This window comes from Ranitomeya imitator, chromosome 3, assembly GCF_032444005.1.
Source record: "Ranitomeya imitator isolate aRanImi1 chromosome 3, aRanImi1.pri, whole genome shotgun sequence".
NCBI lineage: Eukaryota > Metazoa > Chordata > Amphibia > Anura > Dendrobatidae > Ranitomeya > Ranitomeya imitator.
The window spans coordinates 845,247,054-845,261,270 of NC_091284.1; the positions used below are offsets into that span (position 1 = coordinate 845,247,054).

At 46.7% G+C, this 14,217-nt stretch overlaps 1 protein-coding gene across 1 annotated transcript in view; it reads left to right on the forward strand.

The window, feature by feature from the left end:
* LOC138671448 (transient receptor potential cation channel subfamily M member 2-like) overlaps positions 1-14,217 on the forward strand; it is a 348,271-nt gene that overhangs the window by 201,442 nt on the left and 132,612 nt on the right. Inside the window, exons 16-18 of the mRNA XM_069759624.1 lie at positions 10,529-10,641; positions 10,732-10,839; positions 13,701-13,905. Of these exons, the coding sequence (XP_069615725.1) occupies positions 10,529-10,641; positions 10,732-10,839; positions 13,701-13,905 (426 nt within the window). The remainder of the gene's footprint in view (positions 1-10,528; positions 10,642-10,731; positions 10,840-13,700; positions 13,906-14,217) is intronic.

Consider the following 14,217-nt stretch of genomic DNA (forward strand, 5'->3'; position numbering starts at 1 on the left):
CTCTCCAAACGCGACATGGCGTCCGATCTCAATTCCAGCCAATTCTACATTGAAAAAGTAAAACGGCACTCCTTCTCTTCCAAGCTCTGCGGTGCGCCCTAACAGCTGTTTACCCCCACATATTGGGTATCAGCGTACTCAGGAGAAATCGCACAACAACTTTTGTGGTCTAATTTCTCCTGTTACCCTTGTGAAAATAAAAATTTGTGGGCAAAAATTCAGTTTTGTAGAAAAAATGCGATTTTTTATTTTCACGGCTCTACGTTATAAACTTCTGTGAAGCACATGGGGGTTCAAAGTGCTCACCACACATCTAGATAAGTTCCTTAAGGGGTCTAGTTTCCAAAATGGTGTCACTTGTGGGGGGTTTCCACTGTTTAGGCACATCAGGGGCTCTCCAAACGCGACATGGCGTCCAATCTCAATTCCAGCCAATTCTACATTGAAAAAGTAAAACGGCACTCCTTCTCTTCCAAGCTCTGCGGTGCGCCCTAACAGTTGTTTACCCCCACATATTGGGTATCAGCGTACTCAGGAGAAATTGCTCAACAACTTTAGTGGTCTAATTTCTCCTGTTACCCATGTGAAAATAAGAATTTGTGGGCGAAAAGATCATTTTTGTGTAAACAAAAGCGATTTTTTATTTTCACGGCTCTACGTTATAAACTTCTGTGAAGCACTTGGGGGTTCAAAGTGCTCACCACACATCTAGATAAGTTCCTTAAGGGGTCTAGTTTCCAAAATGGTGTCACTTGTGGGGAGTTTCCACTGTTTAGGCACATCAGGGGCTTTCCAAATGTGACATGGCGTCCGATCTCAATTCCAGCCAATTCTACATTGAAAAAGTCAAACGGCGCTCCTTCACTTCTAAGTTCTGCGGTGCGCCCTAACAGTGGTTTACCCCCACATATGGGGTATTGGCGTATTCAGGAGAAATTGCATAACAAAATTTATGGTTACATTTCTGTTTTTACACTTGTGAAAATAAAAAAAATGGTTCTGAATTAAGATGTTTGCAAAAAAAAGTTAAATGTTCATTTTTTCCTTCCACATTGTTTCAGTTCCTGTGAAGCACGTAAAGGGTTAATAATCTTCTTGAATGTGGTTTTGAGCACCTTGAGGGGTGCAGTTGTTAGAATGGTGTCACACTTCATTATTTTCTATCATATAGACCCCTCAAAATGACTTCAAATGTGATGTGGTCCCTAAAAAAAAATGGTGTTGTAAAAATGAGAAATTGCTGGTCAACTTTTAACCCTTATAACTCCCTAACAAAAAAAAATTTTGTTTCCAAAATTGTGCTGATGTAAAATAGACATGTGGGACATGTTATTTATTAACTATTTTTCATGACATATCTCTCTGATTTAAGGGCATAAAAATACAAAGTTTGAAAATTGCAAAATTTTAAAAATTTTCGCCATATTTCCGTTTTTTCATAAATAATCGCAAGTAATATCGAAGAAATGTTACCACTAACATGAAGTACAATATGTCACGAAAAAACAGTCTCAGAATCAGCGGGATCCGTTGAAGCGTTCCAGAGTTATAACCTCATAAAGTGACAGTGGTCAGAATTGCAAAAATTGGCCCGGTCATTAAGTACCAAATTGGCTCTGTCACTAAGGGGTTAAACATCCCTCCAGAGTTCCAGCATGTTCAAGCTGCCGTGTCTTCTCCTGAGACTTCCCAGACAGTCTGCTTGGTTCAAGATCCAGTTCCCCAACTCCACCACGTTTTGACGGCAATCCGAAGCTCTGCCTCAGGTTCGTCAATCAGTGCCGGCTACACTTTGAACTCCTTCCTCATCACTTCCCATCAGATCGAACAAAGGTGGCATTTGTTATGTCACATCTTGGAGGTGAGGCCCTGGGGTGGTTGAATCCATTATGGGAGAGAGGACACTATCATGTCCAATTTGTATACCATGGGAGAGAAGCAGGACGAAGGCACAGCTGTATGACCTCGGGTTAATGAAGCTGCACACACACCAGGGATTATGGGTGCCACTTCCAAAGAAAAAGAATCTGTGTATCCATAGAAAAGAAAACGGATAGGCACATACAGTCCCGTGCAACAAAATCCTTTATTGTGGCATCATAATACCAACAGCAGGTGGATAAAACGATGGAGCAAATACAGATGGCGATCGTTTCGCTCTTGCATTGCGCTTCAACAGGTCATCGTTGAAGCGCAATGTAAGCGCGAAACAATCGTCGTTTGTATTTGCTCCATCGTTTTATCCGCCTGCTGTTGGTATTATGATGCCACAATAAAGGATTTTGTTGCTCGGGACGGTATGTGCCTATCCGCTTTCTTTTCTATGGATATCATCTTCAATTTGTCCCTATTCTTGGAAGCCTTTTGCAAAGTATTCAACGAATCCGGGTGAACCACCTCTGCTGCTTCCGCTCTTCTTTGCTTACGCAGTCCAGCTCTTCTGTGGAACAATATGTGGTACTCTTCCGTACTCTGGTATCCCAGCTCAGTTGGAATAATAAAGCGTTGGTGGCAACATTCTGGGAGGGCCTCTCTGGAAACATAAAGGATGAGCTAGCTGGTCGAGACTTACCAACTACCTTTGACGACCTGGTCTCCCTCAACATCTGTATAGACCTTTGTTTCCGTGGGCATGCCTGTGAGGTGGCACGTGAAAGAGGACCGCGGCCCCTGGCTCCGTCTTTTCAAAGGCCACTTGTTCCTTCGCCCTTCCTTGTCGAGGACTCATTTGAACCCATGCAGATCGACCATCTTGCCCTTGCTAGACATCGACTGAGGGATCCACACGCTAAAGGCCAGTATTGTGGAGACGTTGGCCACTCAATTCAAGTCTGTCTGGTAAAGCCAGAGAAGCTCCGGCATCTAGAGTTGGTAGGAGAGGCCTCCCTAGATGGAAAAGGCATCTCCCTGACCCTTACTGTGGCCGTGACAACCGGTGAATCTCAGTTTGTTGAGTCGGTGTATTTGAATTCCGGGGCAGCCGGAAATTTTACCCTCCAGGCTGTAATGGATTGGTTCCAAATTCCAGTTCATCCACTCAAGAACCCCCTGGCAATAACATCTCTCGATCAGAGAGCTCTTCGGGAGATGGTTCGTCTGGCTACTGAGCCACTTGAGGTCCGTATTGAGATGCTTCATACTGAGAGGATTGCCTTATATGTTCTTTCCCTCATGTCTCAAGCCTTTCTCTTAGGCCTACCATGGCTATGGTAGCACGAACCTGTGTTGGACTGGAGAACTGGAGAGGTGCTCCACTGGGGACATTCCTGTCATGAGAAGTGTCTGGCTCTACTACCTTCAGCTAAGGCCCCATCTTGTCTGGCATCACTGCCCAGTTTGCCATCTGCCTATCGGTCCTTTGCAGATGTGTTTGACAAGAAAGAAGCAGAGACTTTGCCATCCCACAGGCAGTATGACTGCCAGATCGACTTGATTCCCGGATCTTCACAACTTAGAGGCCAAATTTACCCTCTGTCCCCAGCTGAGACTCAAGATATGTCAGACTACATTCAGGAAAATTTTGCCAGGGGGTTTATTCAGAAATCCTCCTATCTTGCTGGTGCCGGGTTTTTCTTCGTTAAGAAGGATGGATCACTCCGACTATCGAGGTCTCAATCAGATCGCGGTGAAAAATAAATACCCTATCCCACTGATTCCTGAGTTGTTCGACAGATTAAGAGGTGCCAGGATCTTCACCAAATTAGACTTAAGAGGTGCCTACAATGCCTACAATCTAATCTGCTTTCGCCGGGGAGATGAATGGAAGATGGCTTTCATCACCAGGGATGGACATTATGAATACCGATGCTCTTCGGTCTTAGTAATGCATCGGCAGTTTTTCAAGAATTTGTCAATGACATCTTCCAAGAACTGCCTTATTCCTGCGTTGGCATGTATCTGGACGATATTTTGGTATTTTCCCCGGATCTGGCCTCCCACAGACGAGCAGTTCAGAAGGTTCTTCAGCGTCTGAGGGAGATTCGCCTCTATGCCAGGTATGAGAAATGCATTTTCGAATAGTCCTCTCTTCCCTTCTTGGGTTACATTATCTCGGATACCGAACTCAGGATGGATCCTGAGAAAGTTTCTTCCATCCTTAAATGGCCGCTGCCCATGGGAGTCAAAGCACTTCAACGATTCCTTGGCCTTGCTAATTATTATCGGCTATTCATTTCTCACTTCTCCGCGCTGACCGCTCCCATCTCTGCTATGACCCGAAGGGGAGCCGATCCGAAGAACTGGTCCTCCGAGGCTGAAGAGGCCTTCCGCTCTCTTAAACGGTCCTTCTACACTGCTCCCGTTTTGCATCGCCCAGATTTAAACAAACAGTTCTTCCTAGAGGTGGACGCATCCTAGTTAGGGGCTGGAGCTGTGCTCACCCAGAAGTCATCCTCGTGTCGCCACGTGTCCTGTAGTTTCTTCTCTAAGGCCTTCTCCGCTCCTGAGCGTAACTACTCTATCGGGGACCGAGAGTTACTTGCCATTAAGATGGCTCTGGAGGAGTGGCGATACCTGCTGGAGGCCACAGTATATCCAGTGGTCATCTACACGAACCATAAGAACCTGGCGTATCTCCAGTCCGCCCAGAGACTTAATCCACGCCAAGTTAAGTGATCTTTGTTTTTTGCCAGCTTAACTTTCTTTTACATTTCAGGTCCACTGACAAGAATGTCAGAGCCGATGCCCTCTCTAGGTCTTTTCTGTCCGAGGATAAAGAGGAGGATCCACAATTTATCATTGAACCGTCCAAGTTGGTCACTGTCACTCCATTCAGTCTGTCATGAATTCCCCCAGGGAAGACTCTTGTGGCTGAAACCGAGAAGGAGCGAGTTTTGTCTTGGGACCACTCGTCGAAGGTGGTTGGTCATGTGGGACAAAGGAAAACTCTACAGTTGATTTCTCGCCACTTCTTGTGGCCGTCCATGTGGAGAGAGATCTATGCTTATGTGGCTGCCTGTGCGATTTGTGCCCGCAATAAAGTCCCCAGACAACATCTTGCTGGTTCTCTCCTGCCATTACCCATACCATCTGGTCCATGGCAGCACATACCTATGGACTTCATTACGGATTTGCCAGTGTCCAAAGGTTGCATCATCTGGGTAGTCGTGGATCGCTTCTTCAAAATGGCATATTTTCCAGCTGCATGGATTTCCTCGTCACATTGTGTCTGATCGAGGTTAACCGTTCACTTCCAAATTCTGACGAGCTCTCTGTAAACATCTGGATATCGCCTTGGATTTCTCATCAGCCTATCACTCCCAGTCCAATGGGCAAGTGGAGTGTATCAACCAGGTCCTGGGCAATTGCCTGCGACACTACGTCAATGCCCACCATAATGATTGGGTGGAATTGCTTCTCTTGGCTGAGTTCTCGTACAATAATCGCTTTGGTGAAGCCACGGGAGAATCTCCATTCTACATTGTGTTCGGTTGGCAACCCGAGGTTCCCCTCCCGGTGACGATTCCTTCTGATGTCCCAGTCCTCTCCAAGGATTTTGTGAAGTTGTGGGAGGACACCAAAGCCACTTTAGAAGCGTCCTCGGCCTGTATGTAGCGACATGCAGATAAAAGGTATCTGGATCCTCCGTGCTTTTGTCCTGGTGACAAGGTTTGGCTCTCGTCCAAGTACGTCCGGCTGAAGGTTCCTTCTTTCAAGTTAGGTCCTTGTTTTATCGGGTCTTTCGAGGTATTGAAGAGGATCAACGAGGTCTGCTATAAATTGAAGCTGCCTCCTTCTGTACAGATTCCAAATTTCTTCCACATATATCTGCTAAAGCCAGTCATCCTGAGTCCCTTCTTCAAGGAACCCACTACTATGCCCATGCCAACAGCCTCTGATGATGTTTTTGAGGTTTAGAACATCTTGGCCATGAAGAAGGTGAAAGGCGAGACCTTCTTTCTCATTGACTGGAAGGGATTTGGTCCCAAAGAGAGATCCTGGGAGCCGAAGGAGAAGATTCCCGCTCCGATTCTCCTCCAGAAATTCCTCAATGGCCTGAAGAGGAGGGAGCGTAAAGGGGAGGTTCTGTTAGCACCGCAGCAGAGTCCTGCTCGGATGGGCAGGGTCTCCGGCTTGTCACTTCAGTCACCTGTGCTGCGGTCAGTTCTGCCCTTCCCCATGCTCTGCATGCTTTCAGCCGGTACTATAGCCATGTCCTTACGGCACGCACGCATTCACTCCCACCCTCTTAAAGGGTCAGCGAATGCACTTGCTATTTCCTCCCCAACCAATAGCTGTGGGACATTATGTATACATTGCTTCCTCCCCACTCCGGAGGTGCCTGAGCAACCTTCCTGTTTTGCAGTCTAAGTTGTGTAAGGTTGCATACCTGTCCTTGCTGCACTCCGGTGCAAATCCTGAATGCTTCATTCTGGTGCAAATCCTGCCTGCTGCGCTCTGATGCAGATCCTGGACAAAGGTGACATCAATCCCACAAATATGAACCTCACTTGCCACCACAACAGGGCAAGTGGGAAGAGCCATTGAAAGAGCCAGAATTGGCGCATCTAATAGATGCCACATGTCTGGGTGACTTCTGGCTGCTATTTTAGCCTGGGGGGCCAATATCCATGGCCTTTTAGCAGCCTGAGAATACAAGCCCCCAGCTGTCTGCTTTAGCTTGGCTGGTTGTCGAAAATGGGGAAGAAGGGGATTCCACACCATTTTTAATTATTTATTTAAATAATTAAAAACACAACATGGGGACGCCTCTATTCTCAACAACTAGCCTTTCCCATGCTGACAGCCAAGGGTTTCAGCCCACAGCTTTCCGTTTTGCCTGGCTAATTAACAAAAATATATGGGAACACACGTCAGTTTTTAAATAATTATTCATTTATAATGCAATTGATGGGTCAATTGATGTCACTTTTACCTGGTGTATGCCCCTAATTTGAGCTGTTTTGGCAGCTTTTTGCCCCCCCTTCCCCCCCCAAAGGTGTGCTCTTTGCGTTTGGTTTTGCCTTCCCATTGAATTCAATGGGGTTCGGGAATGTACGATGAACCATTCGGTGAACATGTTTGGCGAACATTGGGACGTTCACCTAACCAAACCGAACCTAATGGAAGAACATGGGATGGAGGATGACAGGTCCTCTGTACCCATTAATGGAAGAATATGGGATGGAGGATGATGGGGCCTCTGTACCCATTAATGGAAGAACATGGGATGGAAGATGACATGACCTCTCTACCTATTAATGTGAGAATATGGGATAGATGATGACAGGACCTCTTTACCCAATTATGGGAGAACATGAGACGGAGGATTATGGGGCCTCTGTACCCATTAACGGGAGAACATGGGGTAGAGGATGACATGGCCTCTGTATCCATTAATGGGGATCATGGGATGGAAGATGACAGGGCATCTGTACCCATTAATGGTAGAACATGGGATAGAGGATGACATGGCCTCTGTACCCATTAATGGTAGAAGATAGAATGGAAGATGACGGCCTCTGTACTGATTAATCGGAGAACATGGGATGGATGATGATGGGGCCTTTGTACCCATTAATGGGAGAACATGGGATGGAGGATGACGGGGCCTCTGTACCGATTAATGGGTGAACATTGGATGATGTCATGAATCCTGCCGGATAGGTCAGGGATCCCACCAATGTGTCACGGTTCACGGGAAAGATACCTTTATCATCCCCACCACTCACACCAATTTGTCATGAACCGGGGTTTTTTGGTCGCCCCTGGTTCTTTCCTGAAGGGGATTTATCTATATCCCAGTTCCGGTTTGGAATTTGCAGCTCTTTGGTGCCCCCTAACCCTCAGGTCAGTCAGGGTACTGCACCTAGGGTAATTAGTCACCAGAGAGGCTGCCTGCTATGTACTGGCTATTGGGCACACAGCAGCGAGGGCGATATAACTACTCCCACTCAGGCGGGAACAATAATTATCAACGCCGCCGTCGATACAAAGCCTCCCAAACGCACAGGACAAATTCTGCTGCCACCAGCTTCGATTTTCCAAGTATTAACGGGTCCGGAGCCAAACCAAATCAGTAGCGTAATTCACTTCAGAGGATGCGACAGTTCATTATAGAACAAGGAGAGACAAGCTAGTACTTTTATATTTTACTCCAAAAAAGGTAGGCAGTGTTTACAGAGGTATAAAAAGATATTATTAAGGAGACAAATCATATGTACAATACAATTACAAATAAAATGGGATTAAAATTGAAAAGAACACTTACAGGTCGTTATGTCATTGCATCATCATGGCTGGCCGTGTTAAGAGGAGGGGCTACATCTAGATGCATATCACACATCTGTACAGCAGCTAGACCCCGGAAAAAAGACACTGCAAGACTGCTGTCTTACTAAATTATCTCCCAGCCCAAAACCCAGGCACTCCCCTTGTGGTGACCTCACTTAGGTAACGTTCACACTAGCGTTATGCTAGTTTGCGTCGGGCGTCATGCGCCCCTATATTTAACATGGGGGACGCATGCGTTTTTTTTGTTGCGTTGTGCGACGCATGCGTCTTTTTTGCCGCTAGCGTCGGACCAAGAAAACGCAACAAGTTGCATTTTTCTTGCGTCCAAATTTCGGCAAAAACCGACGCATGCGTCGCAAAACGCAGCGTTTTTGCGTGCGTTTTGCTGCGTTTTTGCGTGCGTTGTGCGTTGCGTCGCCGACGCAGCGGCGCACAACGCTAGTGTGAACGTAGCCTTAGAGGCTGAAACCTCCCCTTTTCTTAGCGGTATGAAATGCCATTTTTACGCATATCTTGCTGTATGAACCTTCGTATAAGAAAGCCACAATGATCAGGATGTGCCCCACATGATGGGTATTCCTCCAAGTGTATACACAAAGTAATTACATGACCCGCTTAAGGAGAAGTCCACTCTTTGCACTCGTTGCGTTTAGCTGCTAGCGGTTTCAGTGAGATATCGATCTATCAATGGAAATCCGGAATATATAATTCTTATATCTCTAGCCCGGATCGGTGCCCATATATATCACTTTAATAGAACAAAGAATCTCATGCTTTCTGTACTCTTTACGTTCAGCTTCACAGTGGCAAACAAAGACATTCCTTGTGGAGCAGGGAAATGAGTGGCTTGAATTCCACTGTGTTGCAGGCAGAGAAAAGAAGGGGGGTCGAATCTGCAGCGGGTATCTGTTCTCCGCTCTTGGATGTAGTAGAGCTCAGTGTGCGCGATAATACACAATCAAATACCTCACGTTCCTGACAGAGCATAACTGTACCCATTAATGGGAAAACACTGGAAGGAAGGTAACAGGGCTTCTGTACTCATTAATAGGAAAACATGGGATAAAGGATGACACGGCCTCTGTACTCATTAAGGGGAGAACATGGGATAATGGATGACAGGAACTCTGCACCCATTAATGGGAGACCATGGGATAATGGATGACAGGAACTCTGCACACATTAATGGGAGACCATGGAATGGTGGATGATGGGGCCTCTGTACCCATTAATGGGAGGACATGGGATGGAGGATGATAGGAACTCTGCACCCATTAATGTGAGACCATGGAATGGAGGATGATGGGGCCTCTGTACCCATTAATGGGAGGACATGGGATGGAGGATGATGGGAACTCTGCACCCATTAATGTGAGACCATGGAATGGAGGATGATGGGAACTCTGCACCCATTAATGGGAGACCATGGAATGGAGGATGATGGGAACTCTGCACCCATTAATGTGAGACCATGGAATGGAGGATGATGGGAACTCTGTACCCATTAATGGGAGACCATGGAATGGAGGATGATGGGGCCTCTGTACCCATTAATGGGAGACCATGGAATGGAGGATGATGGGGCCTCTGTACCCATTAATGGGAGGACATGGGATGGAGGATGATGGGAACTCTGCACCCATTAATGTGAGACCATGGAATGGAGGATGATGGGGCCTCTGTACCCATTAATGGGAGGACATGGGATGGAGGATGATGGGAACTCTGCACCCATTAATGTGAGACCATGGAATGGAGGATGATGGGGCCTCTGTACCCATTAATGGGAGGACATGGGATGGAGGATGATGGGGCCTCTGTACCCATTAATGGGAGACCATGGAATGGAGGATGATGGGGCCTCTGTACCCATTAATGGGAGGACATGGGATGGAGGAGGACTCCAAGGACAATGCATTCTCCATCCATACTACCTAAAAACAGAGTGGACAGGTGGATTCATTTTGTTCCAGAATTTTGAATTGACCTGAACCTTATAGTAGATCCTCACCTGGACCAAAAATGGTGCAAAACACTAAAGAGCTAAGGTGTCTTCAAATTGTGAAGTATATTTTGGTGGTCTCACCAGCGGTGGACAGAGGATACATTTCACCTGGTGTCTATGGTGATCTCACCTGCTGTGTATACAGAAAATATGGGTGACTTGGTGTCTATGATGGTCTCAACTGACGTGTATACAGAGGATATGTGATATTTGTGTTTTGGGGTCTTGTTGGGCTTTTGATGCTTTTCGATCTATAATGTGGATCTAAGTTTTTATTTTCCTTCCCACCAGATGTTCCTCACTAAGACGTGGTGGGGGGGATTGTCCTTGGACAATGGTTTTATCCAGATCATGCTATGTATGTTACTCTTCCCACTCATCTACAGTGGCCTCATCACATTCAGGTGGGCCTGGTGCATGTAACCTTAATATTCCCTTATCTGATATACAGATGGCCGTTATAATACAGCATTCTCACCTCATCCTCATTACAGGAAAGGCTATGCGTCCAACCGTTCTGGGGTGGAAGTGATCACAAATGAGCGTCAGAGCACAAGAAGTCGCCATGAACAGAGGAAGAACAGTATACAGCGCCACCAGGGGTGAGTGCCGAGGAAAGCACAAGGAATGCTACTAAAAAATGGAATAATACATGTTACCATCCTGTGCCCCTTATCCTTTAGCCTCCACGATGATCATTTTGATGTCAGACAGTGTTTTTCAACTTCTATAAGGGGGCCATTGGCTAATCAATCAGAACATAAGTATTGCGGGCTACAAATCCAGCAGAGACCATATTATCCTTCTTCAAAATCGGATAGAATTTTATTTTCTGCTGGCTATATACTTTCCGCAGCATCAGTCTGTCCAAATATTGCCTGAGGTTTCAGCCTGTCCGTACAATTCTTTTGGTCTAGGCCTATCCAAACAATGCTCGAGGTTTCAACCTGTCCATAAAATTCTCCATGTTTCAGCCTGTCCATAGAATGCTCGAGAGTGCTTGAGGTCTCAGCCTGTCCCTTCAACCCTCGAAGTCTCAGCCTGTCCCTACAATGCTCGAGGTCTCAGCCTGTCCGTACAATGCTAGAGATTTCTGTCAGTCCACACAATGCTCATGGTCTCAGCCTGTCCCTTCAACGCTCAAGGTCTCAGCCTGTCCATAGAATGCTCGAGGTCTCAGCCTGTCCATAGAATGCTCGAGGTCTCAGGCTATCCATACAATACTGAAGGTCTCATGCTGTCCGTACAATGCTTGGATCTCTCAGTCCATACAATGCTCATGGTCACAAACTGTCCCAACAATGCTCGAGGTCTGAGCCTGTTCATAAAATGCTCGGGGTCTTCGCCTGTCCATAAAATGCTCGAAGTCTCAGCCGTTCACTATAATGCTCACAGTCTCAACCTGTCCATAAAATTCTCGATGTTTCAGCCTGTCCATAGAATGCTCGAGGTCTCAGCCTGTCCATACAATGCTTCAGGTCTCAGGCTATCCACACAATACTCGAGGTCTCAGCCTGTCCATAGAATGCTTGAGGTCTCAGGCTATCCATACAATACTGAAGGTCTCAGTCTGTCCGTACAATGCTAGAGATTTCTGTCAGTCCACACAATGCTCATGGTCTCAGCCTGTCCCTTCAACTCTCGAGGTTTCAGCCTGTCTCCACAATGCTCGAGTTCTCAGCCCTTTCCATACAATGCTTGAGGTCCCATCCTGTCCGTACAATTGTCGAGGTCTCAGGCTATCCCTACAATGCGCAAGGTTTCAGCTGTCCCTACAATGCTCGAGGTCTCAGCCTATCTCTACAATGCTCGAGATCTTATCCTGTCCATTCAATGCTCGAGGTCTCAGCCTATCTCTACAATGCTCGAGATCTTATCCTGTGCATTCAATGCTCGAGGTCTCAGCCTATCTCTACAATGCTCGAGATCTTATCCTGTCCATTCAATGCTCGAGGTCTCAGCCTGTCCATAGAATGTTTGAGGTCTCAGCCTGTCTATAGAATACTCGAGGTCTCAGCCTTTTTCTACAATGCTCGAGGTCTCAGCCTCTCACTACTGTGCTCAAGGTTTCAGCCTATCCCTACAATGCTCGAGGTCTCAGCCTTTCCGTACAATACCCGAGGTCTCAGCCTGTCCCTACAATGCTCAAGATCTCAGCCTGTCCCTTCAATGCTCAAGGTCTCAACCTGAGCCTGAGATCTCTGTCAGTCCATACAATGTTCAAGGTCTCAGTCTACCTACAAGGCTTCAGGTCTCCGCCTGTCCATAACACGCTCGGGGTTTTCACCTGTCCATAAAATGCTCGAAGTCTCAGTCTGTCCAACCAATGTTCAAGATCTCAGCCAGTCCATACAATACTCGAGGTCTCAGCCTGTCCCTACAATGTTCGAGGTCTCGTCTCAGCCTGTCCCTACAATGCTTGAGATCTCAGCGTGTACCTATAATGCTCGAGATCTCAGCCTGTCCCTACAATGCTCGAGGACTCAGCCTGTCCCTACAATGCTCGAGGACTCAGCCTGTCCCTACAATGCTTGAGGTCTCAGCCTGTCCCTACAATGCTCCCGGTCTCAGCCTGTTTCTACAATCCTTGAGGTCTCAGCCTGTCCCTACTGTGCTTGAGATCTCAGCCTATCCCTACAATGCTCGAGGTCTCAGCCTGTCCCTACAATGCTCGACGTCTCAGCCTGTCCCTTCAATGCTCGTGGTCTCAGACAGTCCCTACAATGCTCGAGGTCTCAGCCTTTCCCTACAATAGTTGAGGTCTCAGCCTGTCTGTACAATGCTCGAGGTCTCAGCCTGTTTCTACAATGCTCGAGGTCTCAGCCTTTCCGTACAGTACTCGAGGTCTCAGCCTGTCCCTACAATGCTCTAGGTCTCATCCTGTCCTTTCAATGCTTGAGGTCTCAACCTGTCTGTATGCATGAGATCTCTGTCAGTCTATGCAATGTTCAAGGTCTCAGTCTACATCACAAGGCTTGAGGTTTCCTCCTGTCCATTAAATGCTCAGGGGGTCTTCGCCTGTCCATAGAATGCTCAGTGTCTTCACCTGTCCATAAAATGCTCGAGGTCTCAGTCTGTCCAACCAATGCTCAAGATCTCAACCAGTCCAAACAATATTCAAGATCTCAGCCTTTCCCTACAATGCTCAAGGTTTCAGCTTGTCTATACAATGGTCGAGGTTTCAGCCTGTCCATACAATGCTCGAGGTCTCAGCCTGTCCGTATAATGCTCGAGGTCTCAGCCCGTCCCTACAATGCTCGAGGTCTCATTCTGTCCCTACAATGATCAAAGTCTCAGCCTGTCTCTACAATGCTCGAGGTCTCAGCCTTTCCGTACAATACTCGAGGTCTAAGGATTGTCTATACAAAGCTCGAGATCTCAACCCGGCCATATAATATCCCTGGTTTCAGTCCAGATGGAAGTTGTACTTATCGAATTTTTTTTATTCTGATATCTCCTGCAGGCCTAAACCATACAGCTGTCTCTGGAAACTCATGTCTTTCTATAATGCTCCAGTCGTTAAGTTCTACTACAATGTGGTGTCGTACATCGGCTTCCTTTGGCTATTCGCTTATGTCTTGATGATTGATTTCCAGACAACACCATCCTGGAGGGAGTACTTACTGTATGCCTGGGTGTTTACTATCTTGTGTGAGGAGTTGCGGCAGGTACAGTGCACAAGTGTGCAATTATGAAATATTAGAGAATATTGCCACAGATATGGTCATGGCACCTGAGTGTTTTATGTGGAGAAGCTGAGAAGTCAGCGATGCCACAAGCAGGTTTTCATCCTTCCTATTGCTACATAAGGAGGAGACCATGCTCTTCCCAAATATGCTGCTGATGCCTTCGCTCTGCATTCATTTGTTCAGGTCTTGTCCTTCTACATATGGCCACCCTGAAATTCGGCCTGAGTAGTAGAAAGTTGGTCCTTGTTTGGTTCTTCTTCTGTTCTATCTCTTTATGGACTTTTCGTCTGT